The sequence below is a fragment of the Balaenoptera borealis genome, assembly GCF_965194805.1.
Source record: "Balaenoptera borealis genome assembly, chromosome: 7".
NCBI classification, from domain to species: Eukaryota; Metazoa; Chordata; class Mammalia; order Artiodactyla; family Balaenopteridae; genus Balaenoptera; species Balaenoptera borealis.
This window is the reverse complement of record NC_138864.1, coordinates 53,262,378-53,277,352: the sequence shown is the minus strand read 5'-3', so window position 1 is coordinate 53,277,352 and position 14,975 is coordinate 53,262,378. Positions and strand designations below refer to the sequence as shown.

General features: G+C 42.9%; 2 protein-coding genes across 8 annotated transcripts in view; one reads left to right on the top strand and one right to left on the bottom strand.

Annotated features, from left to right (window-relative positions):
* CROT (carnitine O-octanoyltransferase) overlaps positions 1-14,975 on the bottom strand; it is a 105,839-nt gene that overhangs the window by 5,011 nt on the left and 85,853 nt on the right. The gene's annotated exons all lie outside the window — the stretch shown is intronic.
* Positions 1-14,975, top strand: part of ABCB4 (ATP binding cassette subfamily B member 4) — a 106,854-nt gene that overhangs the window by 75,453 nt on the left and 16,426 nt on the right. For 5 of the 7 annotated variants that reach the window (XM_082398207.1, XM_082398205.1, XM_082398206.1 and 2 more), the window contains 5 exons: positions 4,309-4,409; positions 5,907-6,047; positions 8,643-8,799; positions 10,577-10,774; positions 12,252-12,458. In XM_082398207.1, the coding sequence (XP_082254333.1) occupies positions 4,309-4,409; positions 5,907-6,047; positions 8,643-8,799; positions 10,577-10,774; positions 12,252-12,458 (804 nt within the window). Of the gene's footprint in view, positions 1-4,308; positions 4,410-5,906; positions 6,048-8,642; positions 8,800-9,454; positions 9,740-10,576; positions 10,775-12,251; positions 12,459-14,975 lie in introns of those variants that run through there. The other 2 variants (XM_082398211.1, XM_082398210.1) reach the window with 2 other exon arrangements.

Sequence of the window (14,975 nt, the reverse complement as noted above, 5' to 3'; positions counted from 1 at the left end):
TTAACTTTGTGCCAATTATTGTTCTAAGTATTTATATGCACCAACTCATCCTCACAATAATCCTATAAGGCAAATACTAATGTTACACCAATTTTACATATGTGGAACCTGAGAATGAAACAAGTTAAAGGCATGGCTGGGTTTCAAGTCCTGGTCTAATTTCAAAGTTCTTTACTATATTACCTCTTCATATGGGTTTAAATGTGTCTAAATCTCCATATAAACATTTTATTTACACGTACATGTATTTAAATGTTTAAATGTAGATAACAGCCGGGAATTTTTTTTACCCTTATTTATGTAAATATTATACTATATTGAAACATTAGGAGGTGAAGCAGACAGTGTATATAAATTGTGATAGAGTTTCTCTAGCACAACACTTGCAAAGCCCTTTCACAGACAATACTGCATAGGCCTTAATACATTTATGGTTACACAGGGTGGGCCAGATAGTATGTCTCGCTCATGGGTTAGAAAGCAGTTAGCATGATTCCCACACTTAAGCTCTGGGGTATCCAGAGTCCCTGAAGATCCTCTTGGCTGCTGGCTGTGGGTACTTTAGGGCAGTGGTACCCAACCTTTTTGGCACCGGGGACTGCTTTCGTGGAAGACACTTTTTCCACGGAGAGGGATTGTGGGGGGGCGGTAGTTCAGGCGGTAATGCGAGAGATGGGGACAGGCAGATGAAGCTTCGCTCCGCTTTCCTGCCACTCACCTCCTGCTGTGCGGCCCAGTTCCTAACAGGCCATGGACCGGTACCGGTCCGCGGCCCGGGGGTTGGGGACCCCTGCTTTAGGGCATCATTTCCTTGATTTCTGTCTGTCACAACTAACTACTGAAAAAACACCTTGTAGTGTTCGTTTCCTTTCTCCTCCTGAACCCTACCGCTTTTCACATTTCCGAAGGGAAATTGTCAGTAGGTAGAATGAAGATCAATTTTTCTTAGACTAGTCACATGAGTCTAGTTAAGATAATAGAATCTTAATTCTATTAAAAATGGCTAATGACACTGAAAGTTGCCAGAGTTTTGGCAGGAGCAGGGCAGTTAGAATGGAGCAGCTTGGCAAACAAAACACCACCTTGGACCATCCGTCCTGGCCTTGCGGCTGCTCAGTATATCATACTGGAGAAGACCCCCCGCTTCTCTGGTCTTCACTTTCCACTTCTGTAACGTGAGAAATTGTACCAGATGGTGTCCCAGGTTCCTTTCAGCTAATACACTGTCGTTCCAGGGATCAGAGAATGAATAACTCAGACTGATCAGTCTGAAATATTTTTAGTAACTACTTTAACCTGATAAGGGTTTGTTTTTTTTTTAATGAGAGATTGGAAATGTTAAATGTTAATTATCAGCAGTTCAATCATAGTTCAATTTTGTTCACTCAGTCAACTCCTGATTAATCCAAAATGAGGGTTAGAAAGGTCTTGGATACCACCCAACCCCCCCCCACCCCCAACATCACTGTTTTTTCAACAACAACAAAAAAGTTCTCATTGACCTGGGTGCAGATTAATCATGGTTCAAGAACATGGGGATTTGGGATAACTTCCCATTTTCATTTTCCGGAAAAGGCTTAGTAATGAGGGTGTGATTGCTGGGCTGGGAGGAGGGGAGGGAGGCTGGATAATCACCCTCTTGACTCCGGCCCTGCCTGATGACTCAGATTAGGGGCCTGCTGAACCAGAATTAACCCTCAAAGCGCTTAACCCGTGATCAGAAAATCAAGAGTTGACTGTAAAGTCCTAACAACGAGTGTCTCCTTGTGTAAATGACAAAGCAGGGGAAGCAGAAGAGCATAATGGGTTAAGAACATGGACTTGGCATCAGATAGCCTTGCAGGGATCCTGTCCCGCCTGCTTATTAACTCTAGAGTCTTAGGCAAGTCACTGTGCCTCGGCTCCTCACCTGTGCAAACGGGAATAAGAACATGGACCTCACAGTGCTGTCAAATGAGGTAACACCTGGCACAGAGTAAAAGCCAGTAAGTACTCTCTAGTCTGGCTACAATTACTGTTAGATGTTTCATTTATAATAAAGATAGGGGGCTTTCCTGGTGGCGCAGTGGTTAAGAATCCACCTGCCAATGCAGGGGACACGGGTTCGAGCCCTGGTCTGGGAAGATCCCACATGCCACAAAGCAACTGGGCCCGTGAGCCACAATTACTGAGCCTGCGCGTCTGGAGCCTGTGCTCCGCAACAAGAGAGGCCGCGATAGTGAGAGGTCCGCGCACTGCGATGAAGAGTGGCCCCTGCTTGCCACAACTAGAGAAAGCCCTCGCACAGAAACGAAGACACAACACAGCCATAAATAAATAAATAAATAAGAATCCACCTGCCAATGCAGGGGACATGGGTTCGAGCCCTGGTCCCGGAAGATCCCACATGCCACAGAGCAACTAAGGCCGTGCGCCACAACTACTGAGCCTGCGCTCTAGAGCTGTGAGCCACAAATAGTGAGCCCGCGTGTCACAACTACTGAAGCCCACACGCCTAGAGCCCGTGCTCTGCAACAAGAGAAGCCACCGCAATGAGAGGCCAGCGCACCACAACAGAGAGTAGCCACCGCTCGCTGCAACTAGAGAAAACCTGCGCACAGCAACGAAGACCTAATGCAGCCGAAAATAAAGTAAAATAAATTTAAAAAATAATAATAAAAAATAAAGATAGGGACTTCCCTGGTGGTCCAGTGGGTAAGACTCCACCCTCCTAATGCAGGGGGCCCAGGTTTGATCCCTGATCAGGGAACTAGATCCAGCATGCATGCTGTAACTAAAGATCCCAGTGAAGATCCCGTGTGCCACAACTAAAACCTGGCGCAGCCAAAAATAAATAAATAAATATTTTAAAATATATACAATAAAGATATAAGGCTGTTCAGCTTAAGGTATTAAATATCTTGCTTTCATCTGGTTAAAAAGCTGAGAACTGGGATAAAAGTCTCCAAGCTGATAAGATTTCATTTTGGGTTTTTGTCTTATGCTCCTTGTGCCAATAGTTTAGATGAATCAATTGCCAAACTGTGATTTAGACTAAATAGACACATCACAGACAACTAACATTAGTCAGGGGTGATTTGGCTGTCAGAAAACTGCTCTGGCTGGTTTGGGTAAAAGGGGTTTGATGTAAGGACACACGGAAGTGTGGGGAGTACAGATGGCTTGTGGCAACTGCAATGTCCCCAGCAGCTCCCCTCTTAGAGCCATAAGCGCACTGTCTCAGAGTCTGTCTACACGTTTGTTCTGTTCCTCAGTCGCTGAATATTCAGACCAGCTTCCTACACATACCCTGGTGACCTTAACCTCTGAATCTGCAGGCGCCTCCCAGGACACACAGTTGCCTCCAAGTCCAGGAAACTGAATCCGAAAGGCCTAAATGTGTCAGGTGTCTGTCCCCGGTTTCATCAGGAATTTAAGGCAGGGTCCTGATGTTTACAACTGGGATGTTCTCAAATGTGGGTAAACATTGTTTTCTAAGAAGCGGTATGCTTTAAGGAGGAAATGATTGGCACCTTCAGTAGGCCCATAGAAATCAGCCTGATTCTCTCTTCTAAGCTACTACCCTATGAAGAAAACAAAGCCACAAAGGGGTTTGACTAAAGCCAGTCAAGTAACTGCCTGGTGGCAGGGCTAGGAATAGAATCAGGCTTCTGGCGCCTGGGCCACCATTCTTGCCCTAAGCTGGTCTGTCTCCCACCATAGGGCATAGAAGACTTGCCACCAGATTTAGCACAACCAGAGGTGCTTTTAAGATTGCCAGTTTTGGGCTTCCCTGGTGGCACAGTGGTTAAGAATTAGCCTGCCAATTCAGGGGACATGGGTTCGAGCCCTGGTCCGGGAAGATCCCACATGCCGCGAAGCAACTAAGCCCGTGCGCCACAACTACTGAGCCTGTGCTCTAGAGCCCGCGAGCCACAACTACTGAGCCCATGTGCCACAACTACTGAAGCCCGCACGCCTAGAGCCCGTGCTCCGCAGCAAGAGAAGCCACTGCAATGAAAAGCCTGCGCACTGCAAAGAAGGGTAGCCCCCGCTCGCCGCAACTAGAGAAAAGCCTGCGTGCAGCAACAAAGACCGAACGCAGCCATAAATAAATAATTAAAAAAAAAAAAAAAGATTGCCAGTTTTTTCATGGAGCTTGTCTTGAAGAACACATTATGCCTTTGCTTTCCAAATTTTAAAGGAATTGAAAACCTGTCAACATAACCTTCAGGGTTCTTTTGACAGAACCCTCAGGCTTATATATATATTTTTATTATTTCAGAAGTAAAAGCCCCACTTCTAATCATGATCTGTTCTACATTACAGATTGCAACAGAGGCAATAGAAAATATTAGGACAGTTGTGTCCTTGACCCAGGAAAGAAAATTTGAATCAATGTATGTTGAAAACTTGTATGGAGCTTACAGGTAATGAGCGTATGATTGTTATTAAGAGCGTAGTGTTTTCCTAGGCTGAATTACTGATTCCAATTTTTGTTCCTGCTGCAAACAATGAGATGATTGTAAGGATGACATTTTTTTCAATAATTATCTCAGTGAAAATAAGTAACTTTTTGATGCAGCTGGACCACAGGATTGGATTTTTACATCTCTTATAAAAAAACAGTAAGATTGGGTCTCTAAGAGCTAAAAGGTACAGAGGGCCACACAAGTATTTGTTCACCACTGCAGGCGACATAAACAACCCATGTGGTGATTCAGGATGAACATTCTTTTAGGGAATTGCTCAAACCTTTGTTTTCTTTGCATCGTGTAGACTGAACCAAAGATGAGATTTGTTGTTGGGTTAAAGTGTTTCCTTTGTTGTCTGGGTGAGGACCAGATCTGTGCTACTCTGAAAACAAAGACACGGAGCCTATTTGATTGGTTTATACTTGAGCAATTCGACAAACCTCCAGCACCTGTTTGCCACTTGTTTCCAACCAGGGCCTGTCCTTATAAATGAATATGTTTTAACACTAACAAAATTGAACACAATTTGAATCACAACTTTGTAGACTAGAACAATGGTTTCGAACACTTACATATTTGAACAGGGATAATTGAATTTCTCAGTGTATCCACCTTCCTAGTTATGTATACTTCATGCAGCTATTACATTTTTCTGGTCATTTGATGTCTGACATATATCTGTCAGTAGCATTGTAAATTGTTCAGTAACATTAAGTATTGTAACACCATGCTCACAGCACAGAAGTTAAACTATCCAGATTAGTAATACTTCAAATTTTTCCTCTTGCCAAGTGCCTGCCTTCTAATCTGAAAATAAATAAATTAATGTTCTTCTGGAGGATTTAGAATAATAAAGTAAAATAAAGTAGCTAAACTAATAGAGGATAGCAAGAGGTTTAATTAGAAATGGTTCAAAACAAATTGTGTTGGGGATGGTGGGATCTAGCTCCGGGAAGAACTTCTGATGTGTGTCTAGATAAACCTCGGTGACCCTACTTTTCTGAATCTGAAATGTGAACTTTGATATGAGAGACTATAACTCATCACAGAAGACAAGATAATAATATTAAACAACTGAATTTAGACAATTCAAACTTTAGTCCTAACTTTGACATCCTTTATTTTTGATAACAACAATCATGTGTGAGTTCCCAGATATTCCTGTGTAATAATAACAGCAACTATCATTTGAGCAACCACTATGAGCTAGGTACTGCGCTAGACATTTGTATTGTCTATTTAGATCTCAAAACAATTCTGTATCATACTGGTTATCCGCCTCTTACAAGTCAGAAAACTGATGCGTAGAGAGGTTAAGTCACTTAAACTAATTATAACTGGGGGCAGAATTTAGACACAGGTTGACTAGACTTAGAAGCTGTGCTCTTTGTACAAGCCAGTGCTAAGAGAGGTTGAAGATAATGGTTACAGATATACTGATTTGCTTTTCAGGAATTCTGTGCGGAAAGCACACATCTATGGAATTACTTTTAGTATTTCACAAGCATTTATGTATTTTTCCCATGCCGGTTGTTTTCGGTTTGGTGCCTATCTCATTGTGAATGGACATATGCACTTCAGAGATGTTATTATGTAAGTAACTTTTAATTTATTGAGATTATTCCATAATAACGTTTCAATAGGTCTATGCAAAGGTTTGGAGTAGAGCGAAAAACTAACTTGTTTTATGATGAAGTCAGAGAGTTGAATCAACCCCAGAAATCGAATGTTGTCGGTACTCCAAGGACAGTTTCATTATGCGAGTGGACTAAAATCAACCAAGCTCATGAAAATGATCATAAACCAGAATTTCAGTAATACATAGAAGGACAGGAGGACAGCAAATGTTCTCAATGCAGAGATAAATCATAGTTAGAAAACTGCTGGCCACCATGGACCCAAAACAGAGGTTATAATAGCTTACTATTTAAGGGCAACCAAAGATGGCCTTGACAGTGGGATGGGAACGCTTGACTGAAGTCTGGTAAACACTCTGTTCCCTAACCAGCCCTGGGATGACCCTGCCAACTGTTGCCTCTTAGCCTTTCCTATTTTCTTGGTTTCCAAGGCTAACCAATGGTCTTTCAAACTATGCTAAATACGTTCAATTAGGTTGCAGTCTAGTCTTGCCAAAGGGAAGCCATTCTTTTAAGATCACTTCGGCGTATTTCTGCTCTGATGGGATGATTTTTAAAAAGTAGCAAACAACTTAAAAACCCAGGGTCAAGACGGACAGAGTGGAAGTGTTTAAAAGCTGTACTTTTGTTTTCATCCAAAATTAAAATAACCATGCAAAAAGAATATATATCTTTGCATCAATCAGGATCCCAGCAGGGAACAAATGGCCCCGCAGATGGGGTAATGGAGGACAGTTTGCTAAAGGGTCTGTTTATAAAGGTGTGAGAAGTATTAAGGTCAGCAGTGCCCGGCTAGGCACCACTAAGACCTTACTTAAGCCTAAAGGGCAAGAGGAGGGAACGATTTTCAGAAGCCAGTGCAGGGGCCTTCTGTGGTCTTTGGTGGAAGGACCCCAACACCACAACTCTCCAACAGGAAAGAGACCAACACAACAAACGCCCTGGTCCCACTCCTCCAGCCTCCTTCCCTGCTGTGCTATTCCTTGCCAAACCCCATCAGGAGCCAGAGGACCAGAAAAGCTTTCGATGCAAACCCTGAAGGTCAGCCTGTCAGGCATAGAGGAGGATGGTATAAGATAGAGATGGGAGAGTAGAAAGTGGTTTTGGAGGGATAGATGGAAATAGCCAGCTGGGAATTACCACTTGGAGACATTCATTGTCTAGAAAAATACCAATGAAAAAATTGGCCCTGCTTTTAAAAACTGTTTTTATCATTAAAATGTTAAATTCTGGATAATTGGAAGATAGCTTTTAAAATCTTTCATACTAAAGCTGCATTACAGGCTGTACAGGAAAGCTAGGCAGCTAGCTACATGTGAGTTGTTCATCACTCTTCTAAAATTTGATTTTTGATAATTAACCTCATCAAATATTTAAGGGAGAGCCTTACTCTACCCACCATTCCCCCCACCCCCCATGTACTTAAAATACATTTTAATACCTTAGATTTACACTTTGCTGCACAGCAGTAATTAATACAGCATTGTAAATCAACTATACTTCAATTAAAAAAAAAAAGAATTAAAAAAATAATGCATTAAATTACAAACCAAAACAAGGAGCCAAATGCCCTGACACCCAATCCAGAATTATTTATCTGGTCTGTATCAGGGATACAGAAGCAAAGCAGAAAATATTCAGTGCATGTAATTTATTTGATTTAACTTCTTCAAACTTGTGGAACTTTGGTCTCTCTTATTTGAGTGTAGCTCAAAGAGACCAAAAAAGATAAAAAAATACAGTTTCCCCCCAAAATCTTAGATTTAGAAGTTTGGGGGAAATTTTTTTAAGTTCTCTATTATTAGAGATTTTCCTACCCTCCCCTCTGTCTAGGGAGCTCTGGTGCCAGAAGTAAACAACTTTGTGGAGGCATAAATCTCAGAATCTTCAGTTCCCCCTAGAAGTGATAATCCATATCCATTCTTTTAATTGGAGAATAGACCGTTAGCTTAATTGTTTCTTCAGGGTCATAGCCATAGTTATTTTATTTGTAAGAGCAAAGCTATTTGTAGTAAAGGCTTATTTTGCCCAGTAAGAATTCTTTAACCACAGTGACGACAATTATTGTTTGTGCGGGGCTGCAGAAGAAACCACACTCTGGAGATCAGGGCTGTAGAGTCAGGAGGAAACCTCACTCCTTGTCTGGTACTGATCAAGTCCCTTCAGCCCCCAGAGCTTCAGTTCCCTCAACTCTAAACGGGGTATGTGGCTTGTTACTAGAATTACCTGCGATCACAACTCAAGATTCTGTTAGCAGATACTTCCTGAGAGAGGAGAGCTTTACAAAGTGACATGAAATCTAGGAAATGAGAAGCTCCTAAAGGAAGCCAGAAGGCAGTAGAAAAAAGGAAACCCTCAGGCAGCCGGTGCTGCCTCCCCTCCCGGTGTCCTTTGGTCCTGGAATTTTCTAGTGACGTGTGGGGGAGGGAGGAGGGGGATGAGTAAGGGTGTGAAAACATCAGTACTGGCCAGCAGTATGTCTTTGGGCTTTGAGACATCCTGGGGTTAAATTATATAAATTAATGTTTAAAATTCCTCTGCTCCCATCTAGGGTGTTTTCAGCGATCGTGTTGGGCGCCGTGGCTCTAGGACACGCGAGTTCCTTTGCTCCAGACTATGCTAAAGCCAAGCTGTCTGCAGCGCACTTATTCAATCTGTTTGAAAGACAACCTTTGATTGACAGCCACAGTGAGGAAGGCCTGAGGCCTGTGAGTTCTCTGCTGTCTGATCAGCACTTGGTTAATTTTTTCCTAAAGGTTTGCTGTCTGCTAGATCATGTCGACCAACAAAAAAAGGCACAACGTGAGAGTTGTGAGTTAAGTTTTATTTGGGGCAAAATGAGGACTGCAGCCCAGGAGACAGCATCTCAGAGAGCTCGGAGAAACTGCTCCTAAGGGGGAGGCGGGGGAAGGTCAGAGTTCCATAGGATTTTAGTGAAGGGGGCACGTGCAGTCAAGCACGCATTTTGGCAGAGCCTTGCTACTGGTCACAAGGAGCAGATGCCCCCATTAACGATTGTAGTGCTTTTCTAGGTACGAGAAGATGCAAGAAATTGGGTTCATAAAATTTTCTCCTGAAAATATCTATCTGAAGGCCTGTTCTGCCAGTTTTTCCCAGAGCACAGAGTGCCTCACTCCTGATCTCCGCCCTGAACTCCTTTCAGGGTGTGTTGAAGGCTGGCGGCTGCCGCAGTCTGTGACTTTGTCCTTGTAGAGGCAGATGGCAAGTGGTAATTTTTAGTTGGCAGTCGTAACCACAGGATAAATTTGTAGTGATTACACTGACATTCACTTCACTGGCTTTGTGATAGTTACAAGGCTAATAATATTTGGCCAACTTTCCTGGCATTTTCAAATTTCATAGGGGGTTGCAAGGATGAGCACGTCAAAAGTAAAGAACCCCAAATCCAGATGTACTAGAACTGAATAATTTCCACGAAAATTGTGAGTCATTTCTGCATGGAAGGTATGTGCCTGTAGCTCTGTGTGTAACTGCATTAGCAATTTGGCTTTCATCACATGTTGTCGTCACAGCGTTACGACTGGTGAGAAGTCCACTTTATTCAGAGTAGGAGGAATAGTCCTTTACTATCCCCAAACTTAGATGTCAGTGTTCTTTGTGTTCCTTGCATAACACAAGCCGCTGCACGTTTTAATGCAGGTGAAGCAGCGTGGGTAAAGCGATGGGGACTTAACACAACCGTTTTGGAACTTCACCAGGTATTTCCTGTTCTGAGAAAAAAGCTGTGCCCAGTGAGGGAGATAAAGAGGCCACCAGGGCTGCAGGCAAGGGCTGTCCACTGAGACGGCAGGTAGAAACTGCTCTAAATCCCCAAGCCTCTGAGCCTTGGGCCATTGACTTGGCTCCAGCCGCAAAATCATCAGTTGGGAAAACTAAGTATTTGTCTTCAATGAACCAGAAATTTTGAGTTTAGTTAACAACTGTGTAATATGACTCTCTTTAACCTGTACCCCTGGCTCCCATCTTCATTTTATATAACAACTTGCTACCAATACTAACTGGTGCCAGCCAGTACCTGTACTGAATATGAATTGTATGTTTCTCTGCTATAGTGTTTGGTAAAGCTTCCTTGAAATTATACTTTTTTTTTTTTTTAATTTATTTTTGGCTGCATTGGGTCCTCATTGCTGCACGTGGGCTTTCTCTAGTTGCAGTGAACGGGAGCTACTCTTCGTTGCGGTGCGCGGGCTTCTCATTGCGGTGGCTTCTCTTGTTGCGGAGCACGGGCTCTAGGTGCATGGGCTTCATTAGTTGTGGCTCACGGGCTCAGTAGTTGTGGCGCACGGGCGCAGTAGCTCCGCGGCATGTGGGATCTTACCGGACCAGGGCTCGAACCCGTGTCCCCTGCATTGGCAGGAGGATTCTTAACCACTGCGCCACCAGGGAAGCCCTTGAAATTATACTTTTTATTCCAATCATTATCAGACCAATTACAATAGCAACATAAAAATGCCTATTTTTTAGGATAAGTTTGAAGGAAATGTGACACTTAATGAAGTCGTGTTCAACTATCCCACACGGCCAAACGTGCCCGTGCTTCAGGGGCTGAGCCTCGAGGTGAAGAAGGGCCAGACGCTGGCCCTGGTGGGCAGCAGCGGCTGTGGGAAAAGCACGGTGGTCCAGCTCCTGGAGCGGTTCTACGACCCCTTGGCTGGAACAGTGGTGAGCACACTTTCTTAAATTGGTAACTTGATTTGAGGCAATATTTCAAGTGGCTAAACCAATATTCCCATAACAGAAAAAACTGGACAAGACCTATAATCCTAACTGATACGATGACCACATTCTATAAACCCCAAGGTGGCACCCATAGTCAGACAAATACATGGGGACAACAGGGTAGAACATCAGGAATTGAGTGTAGTTCAGAAGGTTCTGAGTATGAAGTTGATCTGTGCCCTGCCCTGGGCCTTCTAAGCCAGCTGGAGCCTCCTGCGTGAACACTCACTCGCTTCCTGGGTTATAAAGGTAAGCCGCACAGGCCTGCCAGAGTTCTGAGTAGACTCCCAGGACTGCCTCCCCTCCTCCTCCTGCCCTGCCATCTCTCTCTGACCCGAACTCCAGCCTTCTCATATTTGGCTTTCAGCATTGATGTTGTGGTGTCTAGCCCCTGGCCCTCTTCCATGAGTGGAGACTTGGCTCTTACCGATAATGCCTGCATTTCCCATTACCTTGGGATGGTACCCACTGACCTAGCCCAGGAAGCCCACCCCCATTTAGACAGTCACCAGAATGTTAAACCTTGTTGAGTTGTTTCTTTGGGGAAAATCTTATGCTTCCACTATTACAATTACTCTGAAGGTATGAATATGGGCAAACCAGCTCAACAGTACTCTGTAGGTGTGCCGTGCTAATACTACAGTGGGAACTTCTTTCTCTAGAGGGCAAGACTAGTTGGACTTGTGTGTATTTCTTCACCGTGCCCCCTGCATTGCTGGAAGCTGTATTCTCAGCCCATCACAAGGCTCCCCTAGAAGCACCATGCCTCCTGCTTACAGCAAACAAAAAATAATCAAAACCACCGTCAACAAAGCCAGTTTCCCAAAGATAAAGATACTGCCCTTTGAGCTTGTCCACTTTCCATTGAACTCTTGTCCTTAGTGCTATCAGAAAGAGAAATGGGGGAAGTTGAAGGCTGGTAGTTCTCAAGTGAAAGAGAGGTAGAGGTAGGAAAGGAGATAACCAACTTTCAAAATCTGGGGCCATGCTGCCAATCTGCTTTTTTTCCTGGTGTGCCTGGAGGAGGGGGATACAGTCAAGGTGAAAGGTTGCAGTTGTTCAGGCGACAGCAGATATGAGCAGGACACCTAACTGCATACTTCTTAAAGGCAGAGGACGGTACACTTGCCTGGATGAGGGCAGGTAGGAACAAAGAAAGTAACGTGGAAAGACGGGGCCAAACGTGCCACCATTTTCCCAGGTAGAACAAGAAAGGGATGGCCTAGTCAACATAAAAAAAAAAAATCGTTTTGTTGGCTGTGTTGGCCTCCAGCAGTGTAAGAGCTTACAGGCTGTGAGGGCTGGTATTTCACAAACTGCTGATGCCCACGTGCAACAGTCCTCCTAGTAACATACTGTTTAGTTGTTTTTTTGTTTGTTTTTTAAGCCCTTCTTATAGTTTGTGGACTTTGGTTTTCAGCTCCTAGATGGTCAAGAAGCAAAGAAGCTCAACATCCAGTGGCTCAGAGCCCAACTCGGCATTGTGTCCCAGGAGCCCATCCTGTTTGACTGCAGCATTGCCGACAACATTGCCTATGGAGACAACAGCCGGTCTGTCAAGATGCCTGAAATCGTGAGTGCCGCCAAAGCAGCCAACATCCATCCTTTCATCGAGACCTTACCCAAAGTAAGTGAACTGGTAGCCTCCTGGGCTGATACCAGACTCAACTGCAAACTGTTTTCCTCCTCCAACAGCTCCCAAAGTTATGCTTCAAAGTCTTGTAACAGAACTTGCCTCTGTACTAGCACTGTGACCTTGGACAAGACACTGAAGTCCATGATACCAAGTTTCCTTACTGGTAAACGGGGAAATTAGGCGTGGTGTCTACCTTGTACAAATGTCGTGAGAAGCAAACGAGGTCATGTTAAGTCACCTCAAACTGCTGGTTGAGGGCTGGGTTTGTACTGTAGCCATGTTTGCTTTATTCCTTATGGTACTTTCTTTTTTAAACATTTTGAGATAATTATAGATTCATGTGCAGTTGTAAGGAATACAGAGATCTTGTGTACCCTTGACCCAGTTTCCTCCAATGACATCTTGCAAAACTAATAGGGTACTGCAACTACGATACTAATTTTGACACAATCCACTGATCTTGCTCAGACTTCCCCAGTTTTTTTTTTTTTTTTTTTTTTTGGTCTCTCCAACTTTATTTTTTAAACATCTTTATTGAAGTATAATTGCCTTACAATGGTGTGTTAGCTTCTGCTTTATAACAAAGTGAATCAGTTATACATATACAATATGTTCCCATATCTCTTCCCTCTTGCATCTCCCTCCCTCCCACCCTCCCCATCCCACCCCTCTAGGTGGTCACAAAGCACAGAGCTGATCTCTCTGTGCTATGCGGCTGCTTCCCACTAGCTATCTATTTTACATTTGGTAGTGTATATATGTCCATGACATTCTCTCACCCTGTCACATCTCACCCCACCCCCTCCCCATATCCTCAAGTCCATTCTCTAGTAGGTCTGTGTCTTTATTCCTGTCTTGCCACTAGGTTCTTCATGGCCTTTTTTTTTTTTCCTTAGATTCCGTATATATGTTAGCATACTGTATTTGTTTTTCTCTTTCTGACTTACTTCACTCAGTATGACAGACTCTAACTCCATCCACCTCATTACAAATACCTCCATTTCATTTCTTTTTATGGCTGAGTAATATTCCATTGTATATATGTGCCACATCTTCTTTATCCATTCATCTGTCGATGGACATTTAGGTTGCTTCCATGTCCTGGCTATTGTAAATAGAGCTGCAATGAACATTTTGGTACATGACTCTTTTTGAACTATGGTTTTCTCAGGGTATATGCCCAGTAGTGGGATTGCTGGGTCGTATGGTAGTTCTATTTGTAGTTTTTTAAGGAACCTCCATACTGTTCTCCATAGTGGCTGTATCAATTTACATTCCCACCAACAGTGCAAGAGTGTTCCCTTTTCTCCACACCCTCTCCAGCATTTATTGTTTCTAGATTTTTTGATGATGGCCATTCTGACTGGTGTGAGGTGATATCTCATTGTAGTTTTGATTTGCATTTCTCTAATGATTAATGATGTTGAGCATTCTTTCATGTGTCTGTTGGCAATCTGTATATCTTCTTTGGAGAAATGTCTATTTAGGTCTTCTGCCCATTTTTGGATTGGGTTGTTCATTTTTTTGTTATTGAGCTGCATGAGCTGCTTGTAAATCTTGGAGATTAATCCTTTGTCAGTTGCTTCATTTGCAAATATTTTCTCCCATTCTGATGGTTGTCTTTTGGTCTTGTTTATGGTTTCCTTTGCTGTGCAAAAGCTTTTAAGTTTCATTAGGTCCCATTTGTTTATTTGCGTTCTTATTTCCATTTCTCTGGGAGCTGGGTCAAAAAGAATCTTGCTGTGATGTATGTCATAGAGTGTTCTGCCTATGTTTTCCTCTAAGAGTTTGATAGTGTCTGGCCTTACACGTAGGTCTTTAATCCATTTTGAGTTTATTTTTGTGCATGGTGTCAGGGAGTGTTCTAATTTCATACTTTTACATGTATCTGTCCAATTTTCCCAGCACCACTTATTGAAGAGGCTGTCTTTTCTCCACTGTATATGCTTGCCTCCTTTATCAAAGATAAGGTGACCATATGTGCGTGGGTTTATCTCTGGGCTTTCTATCCTGTTCCATTGATCTATATTTCTGTTTTTGTGCCAGTACCAAACTGTCTTGATTACTGTAGCTTTGTAATATAGTCTGAAGTCAGGGAGCCTGATTCCCCCAGCTCCATTTTTCGTTCTCAAGATTGCTTTGGCTATTCGGGGTCTTTTGTGTTTCCATACAAATTGTGAAATTTTTTGTTCTAGTTCTGTGAAAAATACCAGTGGTAGTTTGATAGGGATTGCATTGAATCTGTAGATTGCTTTGGGTAGTAGAGTCATTTTCACAATGTTGATTCTTCCAATCCAGGAACATGGTATATCTCTCCATCTATTTGTATCATCTTTAATTTCTTTCATCAGTGTCTTATAATTTTCTGCATACAGGTCTTTTGTCTCCTTAGGTAGGTTTATTCCTAGATATTTTATTCTTTTTGTTGCAATGGTAAATGGGAGTGTTTTCTTAATTTCACTTTCAGATTTTTCATCATTAGTGTATAGAAATGCAAGAGATTTCTGT